Source organism: Oreochromis niloticus, linkage group LG23 (assembly GCF_001858045.2).
Source record: "Oreochromis niloticus isolate F11D_XX linkage group LG23, O_niloticus_UMD_NMBU, whole genome shotgun sequence".
Lineage (NCBI taxonomy): Eukaryota > Metazoa > Chordata > Actinopteri > Cichliformes > Cichlidae > Oreochromis > Oreochromis niloticus.
The window spans coordinates 14,313,802-14,329,018 of NC_031986.2; the positions used below are offsets into that span (position 1 = coordinate 14,313,802).

The 15,217-nt window shown below is 37.2% G+C and overlaps 1 protein-coding gene and 1 long non-coding RNA gene across 3 annotated transcripts; both read left to right on the forward strand.

The window, feature by feature from the left end:
- The first annotated feature begins 1,546 nt into the window (after window positions 1-1,546).
- On the forward strand, window positions 1,547-10,863 carry LOC106096926 (uncharacterized). Its single transcript, XR_003216293.1, has 3 exons — window positions 1,547-1,815; window positions 3,811-3,876; window positions 10,227-10,863. It is a non-coding gene; the product is annotated as an uncharacterized LOC106096926 (long non-coding RNA).
- A 1,194-nt stretch (window positions 10,864-12,057) lies between these two features.
- Window positions 12,058-14,876, forward strand: LOC112843776 (C-X-C chemokine receptor type 2). 2 transcript variants are annotated; one of them, XR_003216261.1, is made up of 3 exons: window positions 12,058-12,171; window positions 12,876-14,035; window positions 14,418-14,876. XR_003216261.1 is itself a non-coding variant. In XM_025902765.1 (2 exons), the coding sequence occupies exon 2, from the start codon at window positions 12,878-12,880 to the stop codon at window positions 13,955-13,957; it is 1,080 nt and encodes a 359-aa protein (XP_025758550.1). In that variant the 5' UTR covers window positions 12,058-12,171; window positions 12,876-12,877; the 3' UTR covers window positions 13,958-14,876. The 2 variants fall into 2 exon arrangements, 1 of the variants encoding a protein (XP_025758550.1); XM_025902765.1 differs by having other exon boundaries at window positions 12,876-14,876.
- The last annotated feature ends 341 nt before the right edge of the window (window positions 14,877-15,217 follow it).

Here is a 15,217-nt window from a genome sequence, read left to right on the forward strand (position 1 = left end):
TTGAACTTTTACTTGTCCATCTTCCATTGGTTTTAATTTTGCACTCCAGTATGAACACCCATCCCCCAACCCGAGGATCACCACAACATAACCTAATAGACCTACACCTTAGTTCACAGATTCACTTTGTCTAGGGTTTATTTCTGGGATTTCACACAACCCAGGATTCAAGTCATGAATACATAATGGGCTTGGATTTACAACATTATGATTGAAATGTGCTCTATTTGGAAGTAGCCCCCCCCTTTCGTCGGGTTATGTGTGAGACTTTAAATCAGGGGTGGGCAATCTCAGTCCACGAGGGCTGGTGTCCCTGCAGGTTTTAGATCTCACCTTGGGTCAACACACCTGAATCACATGATTAGTTCGTTACCAGGCCTCTGGAGAACTTCAGGACATGGTGAGGAGCTAATTTAGCCATTTAAATCAGCTGTGTTGGTTCGAGGACACATCTAAAACCTGCAGGGACACCGGCCCTCGTGGACTGAGATTGCCCTGCTTTAAATCATCAAACTGTAAACTATAAATTTTAAATTGTTATTGATCCCTTTACCCCGAGTCCTAAAGTGTATATTTATTTTCTTACTCTTCTTATATTTATTGTTTGTTTACTTGCACTGCTGTAACTGGAGCCTCGTCGTCTCGTCTCTCTATATACTGGACTGTATGTAGCGGAGATGACAATAAAGTTTACTTTGACTTCAGCAGCGAGCAGGCGCACCGAGGGCTCGCGCTCACTTTTCGCGTATAGAATTTCGAAAAAACATCGGTGCAAATTATAAGTCTGTATCATAATGTCTGGTGATTTCGTGTTTGTTGGTTTGTTTTTATTTTGTTTTATTTTGCGAGTTGGTTATTAGATGCTGCTTCAGCCAGCCAGAGAATCGTCCGCCGCCCCGCCCTCTCCTCCCTGTGCCGCAAGCAGCAGGCGCACCTCGCAAACGGAGGGCGCCCTTACTCCCAGCAAATGGGCGATAGAAAACCGATCGGTGCCTGTGACATTCGGAATGTCACAGGCAAATAAAAACAAACCAACAAACACGAAAACACCAGACATCATGATACAGACTTATAATTTGCACCGATGTTTTTTCGAAATTCTATACGGGAAAAGTGAGCGCGAGAGCCCTCGGTGCGCCTGCTCGCTGCTGAAGTCAAAGTAAACTTTATTGTCATCTCCATTACATACAGTCCAGTATATAGAGAGACGAGACAACGAGGCTCCAGTTACAGCAGTGCAAGTAAACGAACAATAAATATTTAAGAGTAAAAAAATAAATATACACTTTAGGACCAGGAGTAAAGGGATCAATAACAATTTAAATGTATATTTTATATTTTGTTGATTTAAAGTCTCACACACAACCCGTTTTTAAAGTTTTAAAAAAAGAGAAAAGAAGAGGAGTGTAGCGAGAGGCCGGGGACTGAGCCTGCCTATTTGCCTGACGCGCTGTCAACTTTACGCAATAATGCGAGAGGTGGAATTGCTTGCTTGTTTATTAAAGTGCTTGAAAAGTTTACAGAGCAATGTGATCGGCTCGCGATTCAAACTCTTAAAACATCACAGGCTCTAATGCAACAAGGGGAAACTCGTTGGCTGCGGTCAACAAAAACTACAGCTACCCAACCCTGCTCTCTGTCAAAATCAAACCAGTGAAAGACAGACTGACAACGTCCTCTTAATGTCGCCGCTAGCACCCACGTGACTCCCGTTACACATCACCATAGCAACCAAACAAATGAAAACCCAGTGATCATTAAAATTCAATACATTTAATTATGGCTCCTACAAGGAGAAACGAGCAAAAGATACAGGTAAGCAGATGTGTCACTGGATAATGGCAGGTCATGTATAAGAATCAGGTGGTGGTGACCTCTAAAGGGATCCGCTAAAAGAAGAAGAAAAAGGAAAAGAAAACAAATAGACTACATTACTCAAAAGACTTATTTAAAATGGGAAACCTGATGTGGAAATTACGTAACCTGAGATTAAGTAAACTAAGTATGGGGAAAGCACAGGAATTACTTAGAAAAACAGGCACTATACTCAGCAAGGCAAGAATGCTTCTAAGTTTATGAATAATGATTCTCAACACACACATGGATATCATGTTACATGAGCAGTCTGATAACCATTTACAAGCTTAGTTGGAAAAGGAAAAGAAGGTGTGGTTTCTCAAAAAGTCAGAAAATAAGTGAACCATTGTTTTTCTGGTTTAGAGTAGCTGTGACTTGTTTTACTAATGTCTAACGAAACATGTAGTATTTGAGATCTTGAAGTTTTGAGCCCCCCCCCCTCATTTCTTTAAATTTTGCTAGGCAAATGTGAAACGTGCAGCAGTCCTTTTTTTGAACGTGCACACATAGATAAACAGATAAACAGAGCTTGTAGAATAATGAGTATAACTCTACATTAATACTAATAATAACAAGAAATTAATAAATTGGTGTGATCACCTTTATTGTTCATCACAGCCTGAGTTCTCTTAGCCAAGCCTTCTTATTATTTCTTTCAGTAGTCTGCAGGAATAGTTTTCCAGGCTTCTTGGGGGACATTCACAGCTCTTCTTTAGGTGTTGACTGCCTTTTGTTTTATAACAGAAACTCAACTGTGTTTAACTGATGGTTGTAGAAACTCCGTCCATCAGACCTGTTGCCACTGATTCTCAATCTAACTCTTGTGTAATTTGGCACACCTCAGCCTTTTCCTTCCCTTCCTTAAGAATTGCTTCTTGAGAGTCACCCTTTCACTGAGAGCATTTCTGATGATGCTTCCATGAACAGTAGATGGATCAACTGAAGGTCCAGATGCATCTCTTGGCTCCTGTATCAGGTCTTTGCTAGATATTTTCATGTTTTTTAAGGGCATGATTTTCAGATTCTGTTCATCTGCTATAGGTAGATTTTTTTTGTTTGTCTTCCACTTGCCCAGTTTCCTCAGATTTTTTAAGGACACACTGCACATCATGTAGAGTTATGCCAAGTCTTTGGCAAAAAGCTATTTGGGAAATGATCAGGTACAATTACTTGACTGGAAATGAGTGAAAAAACAGCCAATGCTCAAAGCAAAACCTTGAAAGATGTTCAGAAAACCTGGAGAACTATTGGTCAAAGCCACTTTAAACATTTATGAGAAACTGTGGGTCCAAGATAAAGATGGTTCCCAAAAATAATGCCAAAACACAAATATGTGTGACATGTTTTTGATGTGCTAAAGGTTTTGAAATGAGTATAAATCCTCTGTTTGGGGTTTATAAATCATCAGGTCATCAATATTCTCAACTGTTTATCCAAATCAGGGCTTTCATTTAGTTCGACTTTTATATAAATCAACATAAATAAATGTGTCATTGGTATAAGAGAGGAAAACATTGTATTACTGTATAAAATATTACTACTTTATTAATGTAATAAAGCTCATATGTTAACAATGTTATTATAAATACATTAAAAATCCACTATCTCACAACACCTTGTACCAGGCCGGATTACCGAGTAATCGTTACCGATAATGTTAATCGCTCACACAGACACTGTTATTAGCAAAACAGTCTAAATTCCTGAACATTTATGCAACCCCTGCTGTTGTTGTTTATGCTGTTAGACATTTTCTGTTTAACTGGCAGTATGAATGGTATTCCGCGATTTCTTGTCAGGGTCTTGTCAGTGATCTGGTGTCTGTCACCATGATGCTGCTGGTACCCACTTCCCCCAGACCAACCGGTTTGGTCAAGTCAAAGCATTTTCATTTTTCATTTTGGATTTTTTGCCTTAAATTTCCTCATCGAGTGCTTTTGTTCTCATTGTAAGATATCACACTCAAGGAGATTACACGGATACTGGACTCTTCAGCCTGACCTCCATGTAAGCCACTTGGTGAGTACAACAGAACTGTTTTTCTTGGTTAAAGATGTAACTATGTACAATTTATTTTAAAGTTTGAATTTAATAATCAAATGTGTTTAGGTTAGTGTTTAGGTTGGGTGATAAAAAAAACCCCCAAAACAAACAAAAACAACCCAAACACTTGATGTGTGGTTATTTTTTTTATTATTGCTGATAATTAAAATGTACTCTCCAGCATAAACCCATGTAACCAGTCGTAAAACAAACTGTGGGTGTTGGTGTAATTAAAAGATATTTTAAAATAACCGACTGCAGCTGTCTTTGAGTCTGACTGCCAAACCTGACATCTTTAGAGCAATACAATAGAGCAATACAATAGAGCAATACAATAGAGCAATACAATAGAGCAATACAATAGAGCAATACAATTCATAAGCCACAACCATGTAAAGATGAAAAGAAGCAAAAAAAGAAACCTGGTGTTTAGAAGCAGATAATGACTGCCTCTGACCAAGCATATAATCATACAGTATTCAGGCTTTTATTACCAAGTATAAGGTTATATTGGCTTCCCCTTTGTCTTCCCCCTTATTTGCAAGCGCTCTACAAACACTCCAGACAGCGCAGCATTTTGGATATTTGCACAGATTTTTATCCCACATCTCCCTCCTGATACAATCTCCACAGGAATTTTAGAGCTTTTCCACAAATACCTACTCCTACCTGCCTAGCGTCTCCTCCTGGTCTTGAGCCAGGGCTTAATGTATTCATTTACATATATTATTACTGAACTTGTATTAATTGTGGAGCCGCTTAATTACCACACAAATCATTCATCAAGTGAGATATGTTTTATGCAGTGCATGTTACTTTATTTTTATTTTCAGTGGGTTATACATCTCATAAGACAAACCATAATTTGGGAGAACAGGAAAGATGTTGAGAATGGAAATGACTACATTGATGGGAAAATCCATAAAAATCCAATGAAATGCGCGATTTTACAGTAAAACTTATTTAAACCATATTTGTGTTTTTACAGATTGATAAATCTGTAACAATCCTGTATTTTCTAACCATTTACCTATTTATTTTCACATCTTTTTATTTTTTTATACAGTGTTAATACATTTTAAGATGATTAAATACCTTTAACTTAAAAAACAGTAAAGTCACTGAAGAGAACTAATCAGTCATAACTTAGGCTTTAAATATGTGCTAATAAATAAAAATAAAAGCGTATATGCAGTAGTTACCTAGTTAAACCTTTACATAAGTACACAAATTGTTGAAGCAAAACAAAAAAGAGAAAATTTTTAAAACAAACAAAACACAAAAACCCACCTTCACTTTGAAATTTTACAAATTTTATTGTTGCTCATATGATTTATTTTCCAAGTAAAACTTCAGTTAAGTCTCTTGTGTTTTGTATAATGTTTTATAATGTAATAGAATACTGCCAGTTTGTTATGAAAGTGCATAACAATGTGGAGACAAACCTATCTGTGACCCTGCATGTTGCTCTCACGACTTTCTGAATAACTTGTTTGGCTGTGTAATTTCTCCTGAACAGAAACTGATAGGATTAAAATAAGATTAAAAAAATAGCGAGCATGCCAGGTGTTATTTTCAATGTGTCACCGTGGAAACAAAGTGCTGCTGAATTTGCACTGGCAACAATCTGATCTTTGCATTTTGCTTCCTCATTTCTTGCACAATTCGCTTTCTCTTTGCGGAATGAGCCGTCTCACCTTGGGGCAAACATGTGCATCATCATTATGTGACAGACAGATAATCGAAGCAGTGATCCAAGTTATAGTTATACAAGAAATGATGGCCTCCTCCTTTACATGTTTGAAAAGGCAAAATCATTTTTAAAACAGTGTCTGTTAAATAGTTTTTCAGTATTACATTCTGAAGCTAATGATACTGAAAATAGAAAAACTTGGGTAATTTGATTAAATGAAAAACAGGTAATTTACATGGAAAAGGGGAGTTATCACACTTCCAAAAAATCAATAACATTAGAATTAGGGGTTTTAGAAATCAGACATCTGAGGTGTGATGGTTTCTTTGCTGTTCATGCCGGCAATGAAAAAAAAATCTAAATTATTTAAACTATATCTTTTACTGAAACTTATCGACAAGTGGAAGAGTACTATTTACTTTTCTAAAGAAGATAAAGGTAAAAAAGTCGGGCATGCAGAGATAAGAGCGGTTTGCCTGGCCACAGTAACTGTAGAAATATTTGGCACAAACCCCAGGCAGCTTTTCTGAAGAAACTCTTGTCAGCTGTGAAGCATGGGGGAGAGAATGTAGTCCACAACAATGGCAAATTCAAAGCTGTAAAGATAAAGACTCTGCAGTATTATGGAGAAGGACCCTATGAACCCATGGCATGTTGTGATTAAATAGAACTGAAGGTGGTGACGTGGCCTTGTCAAGGAAAAAAGAAGTTATTTGATTCTCTTTGACATTCAGTGGATGGACATAAACATACAAAACGAGCTGTACATGCAAGAAAACCTCAAGACATCTAAAGTAAAATTTCACAAAACTTCATGGAGGGAATTTTAGAGATTGATTAACAGTTATGAGAAAAACACATAAGAAGAAGATGTTTCAGATAAAGGTTACAATAGTACATTCAGACGAGTTACTTTTTCCACATAGGAAAACTGCTTCTATTCATATTTTTGTAAAATCTATTATTGAAAAACAGACTTTCCTGAACTGAGTCAAAGCCCAATTTAAAGGGAATAACTTCCTGACACATTTGCTCATTTTTATTATCTCCTATGTATTTGAGATTAGTTGGACCTGATACGTATATGTATACATTTTTTAAAGCATGTATTTTTTTTTTAAAAAAGTAAGTATAAAAATTGGTATTTAGAAAGATCTCCTCATTTAAGGATAACACAAAGTATGAAAGAGTTTATTGAGTAGAAAATGCAAAGAAAGTGACTGTAAGGTCCCACATATGACAACACAGGGCATATCCGAGTTCAGAGGATACCTGTATACACAAAAAGAGAACCACCAATTTTCAAGATGTGTACAGGCATTTTCACACAAAAACAAATATGCAAAAAAAGAAAAAAGACTGCTGTTGTGGCTGTAAGATAACCATCTGTTACATCAGGGTTAACGCATATATGCACATAGAGATGAATGGAATTTAATTTGTTTTGTCTGCGTTGGAGGTTACTGTACTATAGAGAAAGAAACCGTCCTTGAATCACTCAGATAGGACACACCCCCTTCAGTTGTTTTGTATGCAGGAAGCTCAGTATATCACTTGTTCCACTTGTAAAAATGTTTTTGACACAGCAAACAAAATTCCACACAGGTACCTCAAAGACAGTCAAATTGAAACTGTTTGCGCTCGTGGGCTACAGTTGTAAATGAGGTATGAAGAGAGAATGGACGGCTCCTAAAAAGAGAAGGAAATTCATTCCTTATCTGAGGTTAAGGACTATTTTCCCAGTGACTCGCACGACAGAAACCATCTCATATCAGAGAGGGAAAAAAAGATGTTTCAACAAATAAATATCTGTTTTTATATTTAAAAAAACGTATAACTTTGTTTGTTTGGTTGTTGGTTGTTTTTTTTGGCATTAGTTACAGTTCGTTGAGGCAGAACTTGGAAAATCAATTTTTCCAAATGCAGCACACACACAAACGGCTCCTCACTAACCGTACACAACGTGGGCCTTGTTTTTCTTAGTTTTCTTTTTTAAACAAAACAGTGAAATAATTGCATGAACTGCTGCACACTTTCTTTTTTTTAAGATACTAGAAAAGGAGTAAGCAAGAGACAGAAGATGGTTGCAGTTATATTTTTATATATATGCCTAAAGCATTTTTTATGTAAAGCCTACCCATTTCTATTTATTTTTTTCCCCTGGAAGGCAGGGGCATGCAGTCGGTTCCATTTGCTTGCTTGTTTGTTTGCAGTCTAGTGTCCACAGTTTGCAAAATATTATTTTCAAATTTTGTGTGGTGATAGAAACCTATAACAGCACTAGCTAATTTAGTTTTGGCGAAAATTGAGTCAATGTCAAAGTCAAGGTCGCACCAAATGTAAAACTCAGTAAAAAAATTTCACCCAAACTTTAAACTTTTATGCAAAATATTTTATGGATAATCTTCAAACATCACAACAATATACTAAATTTAACCTTGACCTTCATTTTTAGCGCCCAAGATCAAAGTTGACCTTGAAAAATTTGTTCAATAAACCATATCGAGTAATATATCACAGGAAAGGCCATAGAGAAAGCTCTACAGCACACTTTTTATTTTTCAATGCATCACTACAACGTCACTGTGACGTGTCTTTTACTACAATGTCACAGTGCCATAACAAGCCAATGTCATCACACTGTAATGAAAACATCATAAAACTACAACATTTTTCTAATAAAAATGAATAAATAAAAACAGTTTTTTTTAGCTGGACTCATTAAATAAAGGAGCATATAATATCACATTAATTCAGCATTACAAACAGCACAATCAGTTAAACATACAATATACAACATACACAATATAAAATAAAGTGCAGCTCACACTCAGGATTACCTCTGTGAACACAAAATGTCATAAAAACCCGAGAAACTCAAAATGCTGGGTCAAAAGGACCCAGAACCATGACACACATCTGTGTTTTTTTCTCAAGTAAACCTGAAGTTTTTTTTTTTAGATTCATGAACATTTCTTTTTCAGTTTTCAATCAATCATTTATAAAATTCTGTCTTAGTTTTAGAGTGTGATAATATCATAAAGAGCATAAAAAATAAATAAAAAATTATAATGCAGAACAAAACTGACTGTCAGGAAGGTGAAAACAAACTGATGATTCAAAGCAATCTGCAACAGAGAAGCATAAAAAAATAAAACATATTAACTCTATAACCCCCCCCCCCCCCCCCCCCAATCCAGATATTCCAGTTTTACATTCTAAATTTTTCCCTGTGCTAGTAAAGAAACAAACTCATTAATGAGAGGTACTTAAGTCTATTGTCTGTAGCTGCCGGCATTAGCACTTGAAGGAATGTTGATGGCAGTCTGCTGAAAAGAAAATCTGTCTTCGCTGGAAAAAGACAAAAAAGAATAGAGGTGACAGTGAAGTCTTCCTGGGAACCTGAGTTTCCAAGAAGCCAGAGCTCTGTGCCAAGTTTCACACTGATGTTTACGTCTTTTATGAAAAGCAATGCAAATTGCAAAGTTTGACCTGTACAGGTGCGAGCAGTTGGCACAACAAACATGCTAAATCCAAACTGACAGGGCTCACTCAAGTCTAGTTGGATTTTTTCAAATATCAGTGTTACTATGTTTGACTGTCTTATCAGCATGTAAGTATAATATTATAGATACATGAGATATGTGTTTTTACCAGAGAAATTCGGTTAATTGTAATGACTATATTCTTTTGATCATAAGCTAAAGAAAGCAGAAGAACGTAAACTGAAACTAAACTACAAAGGCATCTGGTTTTACCCTGATATCTTTGTAGTCATTTAACCGTAACACTGCAAACACTTGATCAGTTGAACTCCAGGTGTGACACACACACACACACACACACACACACACACACACACACACACACACACACACACACACACACACAGAGACTGTTGACCCAAACTTTGTTTGCCAAACTAACATTAAATTAAAAACAGGCCGTTCTAGTTAGGGGACAGTTGTGCTTCCGGATGGAGGCAGCGTGACAATAATGTAATTTAGTGAGGTTGAGCTTATGTTCTCATGAACTAAACAGATAAAGCCTACCGGCTGATTATTGTGTATTTTCCATCTGAAAGCCTAACTGAAATGATTCATGGGGCCAAAGAAGAGGTAGAGGACACATATATATGTGTGTGTGTGTGTGTGAGCAGGACGGGCTCTGTCAGGGAGGCACTTTGGTCCCTATCATTATATGTATGATTTTCATTTTTCCTCTTTTTACTCATTGGTGTTTGTCACATGTATAATAGTGCTCTGCCTAAAAATACTCGTGAAAATAGCTGAAATAGCGATGCATATGCATAAACATGTAGCCCACCTGTCAACTACCATTACCTAACAGCAGCCACAGTGTGAGAAATGAGTGAAAGGAAAACAGGACTTTTGAAATAACATGTCAGTGTTTCATTTCCAGAAAGTGATACAGCTGATATCCTCACTCACTGATTTGTGAAACACCTTATAGCTGATTACCCAACAAATTCCTGTAGTCAGTATTAGTGTGAAATAGGCATTTTTTAAGGACAGAAAGGAAAAAAAATAATCTTTCTTTGATAATTGTCAGCAAGTTTACAAAATGTGAGTGTCTGATTGAGCATGTGTGTCTTTTTTCTTTTTCTTCACAGATACAATGGCATTAAAAATGGAGGAAATGAGCATGGTGGGATTTTTTTTCTTCAGCGATGTGGAAATGGAAAAAAGCCCCATCAATTTTCAAAATAAAGTTTTCCTGCAACACTTTGTATTTGGTGACGGATGATTGGGATCCAGAGAAGAAGAAAAAAAGAAGAAGAAACTAGTATGAGACCAAAACCAGTAAATGACACATACAACAAATTACACAAAATGGAAAAAAGTTTCATGTGACAGAAGTAAACTGCTCTCAGTCATCACCCTTTGAACAACATTTAGTTGGATTTTATTTTCAGACAATAATGAGACTTATACAAAGATTTAAAAGTATTATGCATGTAATAATATTTATGCATCTTATATTTATTTCATTATCCTGCTTTTATTCTGTTGTTTTAGCAGATAATCTTATGATCTACTGAATTGCTTTAATATGCACTCACCAGACACTTTATTAGGTACACCTTACTACTCATTTCTTCATGGTTCAGCGAGCTGCTGGAGATATTCCTCAGAGATTTTGGTTCATATCGTCGCGACAGACACAGCTGCTGCAGATTTGTTGGCTGCACTTCCATGATGTGACTCTCCTGTTCCACCACATCCCTAGTGTGCTTTGTTGGATTGACATCTGGTGGCTGTGGAGGCCGTCTGAGTACAGTGAACTCGCTGTCATGTTCAAGAAACCAGTTTGAGATGATTTGAGCTTTTTCATGTGGTGTGTTATCCATCAGATGATGTGTACACTGTGGTCATAAAGAGAAGGAAATAGTCAGCAGCAATGCTTAATTAAGACCAAGATTTAAATGATCCTCAGCTGGAACTAAGGGCCTCAAAATCTGCCAAGAAAATATCGCGAACACTATTACACCACCAGCAGCTTAAACCATTGATACAAGTCAAGATGGATCCATGCTTTCATGTTGTTTACACCAAATTCTGACCCGACCATCTGAATGTCGCAGGAGAAATTAAGATCGACCAAGCAATTGTCCAATTTTGATGAGGCCACACAAACTAGAGTGTCCATTCCGAGTCGTTAGCCAGTGTTAGTGGTGCGCCGTGATCTTCTGCTGCTCAAGGTTCGACGTGTCGTGTGTTCGGAGATGCTCTTCTGCATTCCTTGCTTGGAACGAGTGGTTTAAGTCGCCTTCCTCAAAGCAGCCTGCCTGCTCTCTTCTGAGCTTTGGCAACAGCAATTCATTTTCACCCAGAGAACTGACGCTCACTGGATACTTTCTCCGTGCTTAAATTCACTTATTCGCTGACCTCTGATTGGCTAATCCAATATTTTGTTTTGCCCAAGACAATGAGCAGTTGAACAGGTGTTTCTTATAATCCGGTGAGTGTCATAGTTTGCTAATTAGAGCGTCTTTAATATATTTAACTGATGAATACATTTACATTATAATGGGATTATAAGTTAGCAATTTATTCCTGTTTTTCATAAAGCTTAATGACCTAACAGGTAAGCTTCACTTATGCCTCATCGGCACTTTTTTCCCCACTTTGTGATCAAATGAACACAAATAAATTCATGAAATACCATCCTGTCTCGTGTGGGTTTTTGTTAACCAGTTTACCATATTTTAAGAGCACAGTTCCCCTCTGGTGCAAAGAACGTGAAAAATTACAGATATTAATAATTACCTGAACAGAGTCGTTGCTGCAGTAAACTGTCACCGTGAGCAATCACTGTGACACAAACTGGAGGATTCATTTTGATATTTGCATCTGTGCTCTAAGTATATGTCGCAACGTCTTCACTTAAAGACATTTCAAAAACATGTGATGACACAAGCGTGTGCTGTAACACACGGGGGAAGGAGACAGGACATTGGGTCAGCGCTGTGCAAAATCCCCAAATTGTATCATGTTTAAAGAGTTGCTCTTGAACGTCAGACTCATTTGGGTGCCCAGCCTTTGTCATCTTTAGAGGTGAGTGTCTGATTTAATGTATTCTTCTTATATAGATGGGTACACGTGAAAAATTGAATCAAAAGGACAGAATTAAAGTGATAAACTGGGACTTTTTATATATAAAATTACATCACACATACTAAATATCATACCAGAAAAAATGAAAAAAGACTTTTAAGCTATGAAACATATTTTAAGCCTTCCACTTAGGAGCTGATACAATAATCGTAGCTCATAACTAATATTTCTCTGTAATCTAATTACTGAGTCACTGTATCAGTGTTTCCTAATTGTGCTGCATCTCATTTGACTTTAAGTCTTATTTTCATTGGACAGTCACACTATGTACAATAGTACAACAAAACTGGAGTACTGAAAGCAATTCATAATAAATAAATACCACATATAGAATATAAAATATATATAATATGTGAAAAAATAAAAGGAGTTAATCAGGTCAGGTACTTCTCTGGAGGTTATAATTTATTAAAGATGTTCTTTAAACTGTCACAGTGGTAGCTGTTTAGTTAAGCACAAGTTTGATTTAAAGCTACAAAAGGCAACTTTTGCAACCACAAATTATACCATTTTTACAAGTCAAAAAAATGAACTTATGTCCATACACTTCCTGTTTTTCCACTTTTTGTAAATTTACATTTGACTGAATCTGTGTTTGTACTGAGTTGGTAGTGCACTAATATCATTCTGTTTTCCATCTACAGCCATGTCAATTGTCTATGTCTTTGAAGACTATTTCTCTTGGAATGACTCCAGTATCAATGACTCCAGTATCAATGAGTCCAGCACATTCACTCCAGATCCACATACCTTAAAATGTGGACACAAACCTCTGGAACCTACAGCAGCTATTACCCTATGTTTAATCCTCATAGGCATCTTCTTACTGGCTATACCAGGAAACCTGCTGGTAGGATGGGTGATCAGGACCAGCCAACAAACTCTGACTCCATCAGATGTATACCTGTTCCACCTGACCATAGCAGACGGACTGATGGCTCTGACGCTCCCGTTCTTTGCTGTAGCACTGATCCAAGGATGGGTCTTTGGAGACTTCCTGTGTAAATTCCTCAACCTCGTCATGGATGCAAACTTCTACACCAGCATCATCTTCCTCGCCTGTATTAGCATCGATCGTTACCTTGTGATTGTGCACGCCAGGGAGACACTCAAGAGCCGTCAGAGGATGTGCAGCAAAATGCTCTGCACAGCGGTGTGGGCCCTCGGTTGTGCCCTCGCTCTTCCTGCTCTTTTCAATGATGTCAGGGAGAAAGATGCCGAGAAGATGATGTGCTCTGTGAGCTTTGACATCGGCAACTCCATCGTATGGAGGCTCGCCACTCGGGGATTCATTCATATTTTTGGCTTTTTGGTCCCTGCGATTGTCATGATATCCTGCTACAGCATCACTGTTGCACGGCTGCTGCTCACTCGTGGTTTCCAGAAGCACCGAGCCATGCGGGTGATCATAACCGTGGTGATTGCGTTTCTGCTCTGCTGGACACCATACCAAATAACCATCATGGTAGACATACTGCTGAGAGCTGATCTAGTAAAGTTCGACTGTGCTGTGAGGAGGTCGGTGAGCACAGCCGTGGTTGCAACCCACTGCCTGGCTCTGCTGCACAGCTGCATCAACCCTTTCCTCTATGCCTTTGTGGGAGAGAAGTTCAGGAAGAAGATGAAACTGCTTCTTCATAGAAAGCTCAGACAGGAAAGGATGTCAGGGTCAAGGTTCAGCAGGTCAACATCTCAGACCTCAGAAGGCATTGGAACAGTTCTCTGAGTGCTCAGTGAATTTTTTTATCTCAAGACTTCTAGAAAACAAACTGCTTTTAAATATATAAATGAAGGAAAGATTGATCATTTAAATTTGTCTAGTTGTCCAAAGTTTAATTATTAGAGTGAATCATTTCTGCACCATTTAATACATATTAAGGGCACTGAATTTGCACCAAAATCATGGACTGAATAGCAAACATGGCCACCAGTAGAATCTGTGCTCCATTAAAGAAATGTAAGAGCCATATTTTTTTTTAAAATTTGGCTCATGTAAATTATTTTAAATCTTATGTGGGGGAATTTGGACCTGATGATGTCATCTTAGAGCTGTAAATATCTTTTATTTCAATTTCTTGACTTATTTTATAACTGGTTTTTAATTGACTAACATTTTTATATATTAGTTACTATTGTCACACACAATCAACTAAACCAACTGCGACTTATGGTAGATTACTTAAGGGTTTAAAATAAGATTAATAATTACAAAGTCTAGGTCTCTTTGCTCTTGCTGCAGGGTAGTGTGGATATTGTGCATTATTTAAATGTCCTTGCCCAGATTTCATATTAAGTTTACGTGCTGCATTGCTGCCATCTATTGGATTATCTTTGGTAATAAGGAATTTCCTCTATCTGGATCAAGTCCATGTTCATTTTTACACACGATTGAATTCTGTGTCATTCTGTCTGAAATCAAATTAAATGTTCTGCTTGACCATTTCTAACTTGTATAATCATTTTATGGTATAAAGATTGAGCATATATAATGATTGCTGTGAAATTTTAGCTTCGTGTATGAAAGAGTTTTCAAGATATATATTTTTCAAAAATGCCCAATCAAAGCACATTCATGCCATTTCTCTTGCACGTTGAAATCGGAGACAATGTTTGAACACGACTATTAAAAAAACAAAAACAAAATCTGAAATGTTCACTGTCCTTTATTACCATCAGAATGAATCAAGATCTCTAACTAGATCTGAATAGAGCAAAAACCTGGAATTTCCATATGTTACTTAAAGGATAACTGAGAAAATTAACAAGACTTTGCAGTAGTTTTTGTCTCCCAAGAGACAACACAGTGATTTTCGTAGTACTATAGGTTTTACTGTATTTGGAATTATGTCTACATTATTGGTTTTCATTGCAAAATATGGACCTTCGGGAGTGAGTACTTATGTAAACATGCCTGGTCCATGACTGGTACAGGCGTAACTGGGACATAGTAATGTGGCCTGCTGCCCCCCCCGGTCCCCCTTTCGAG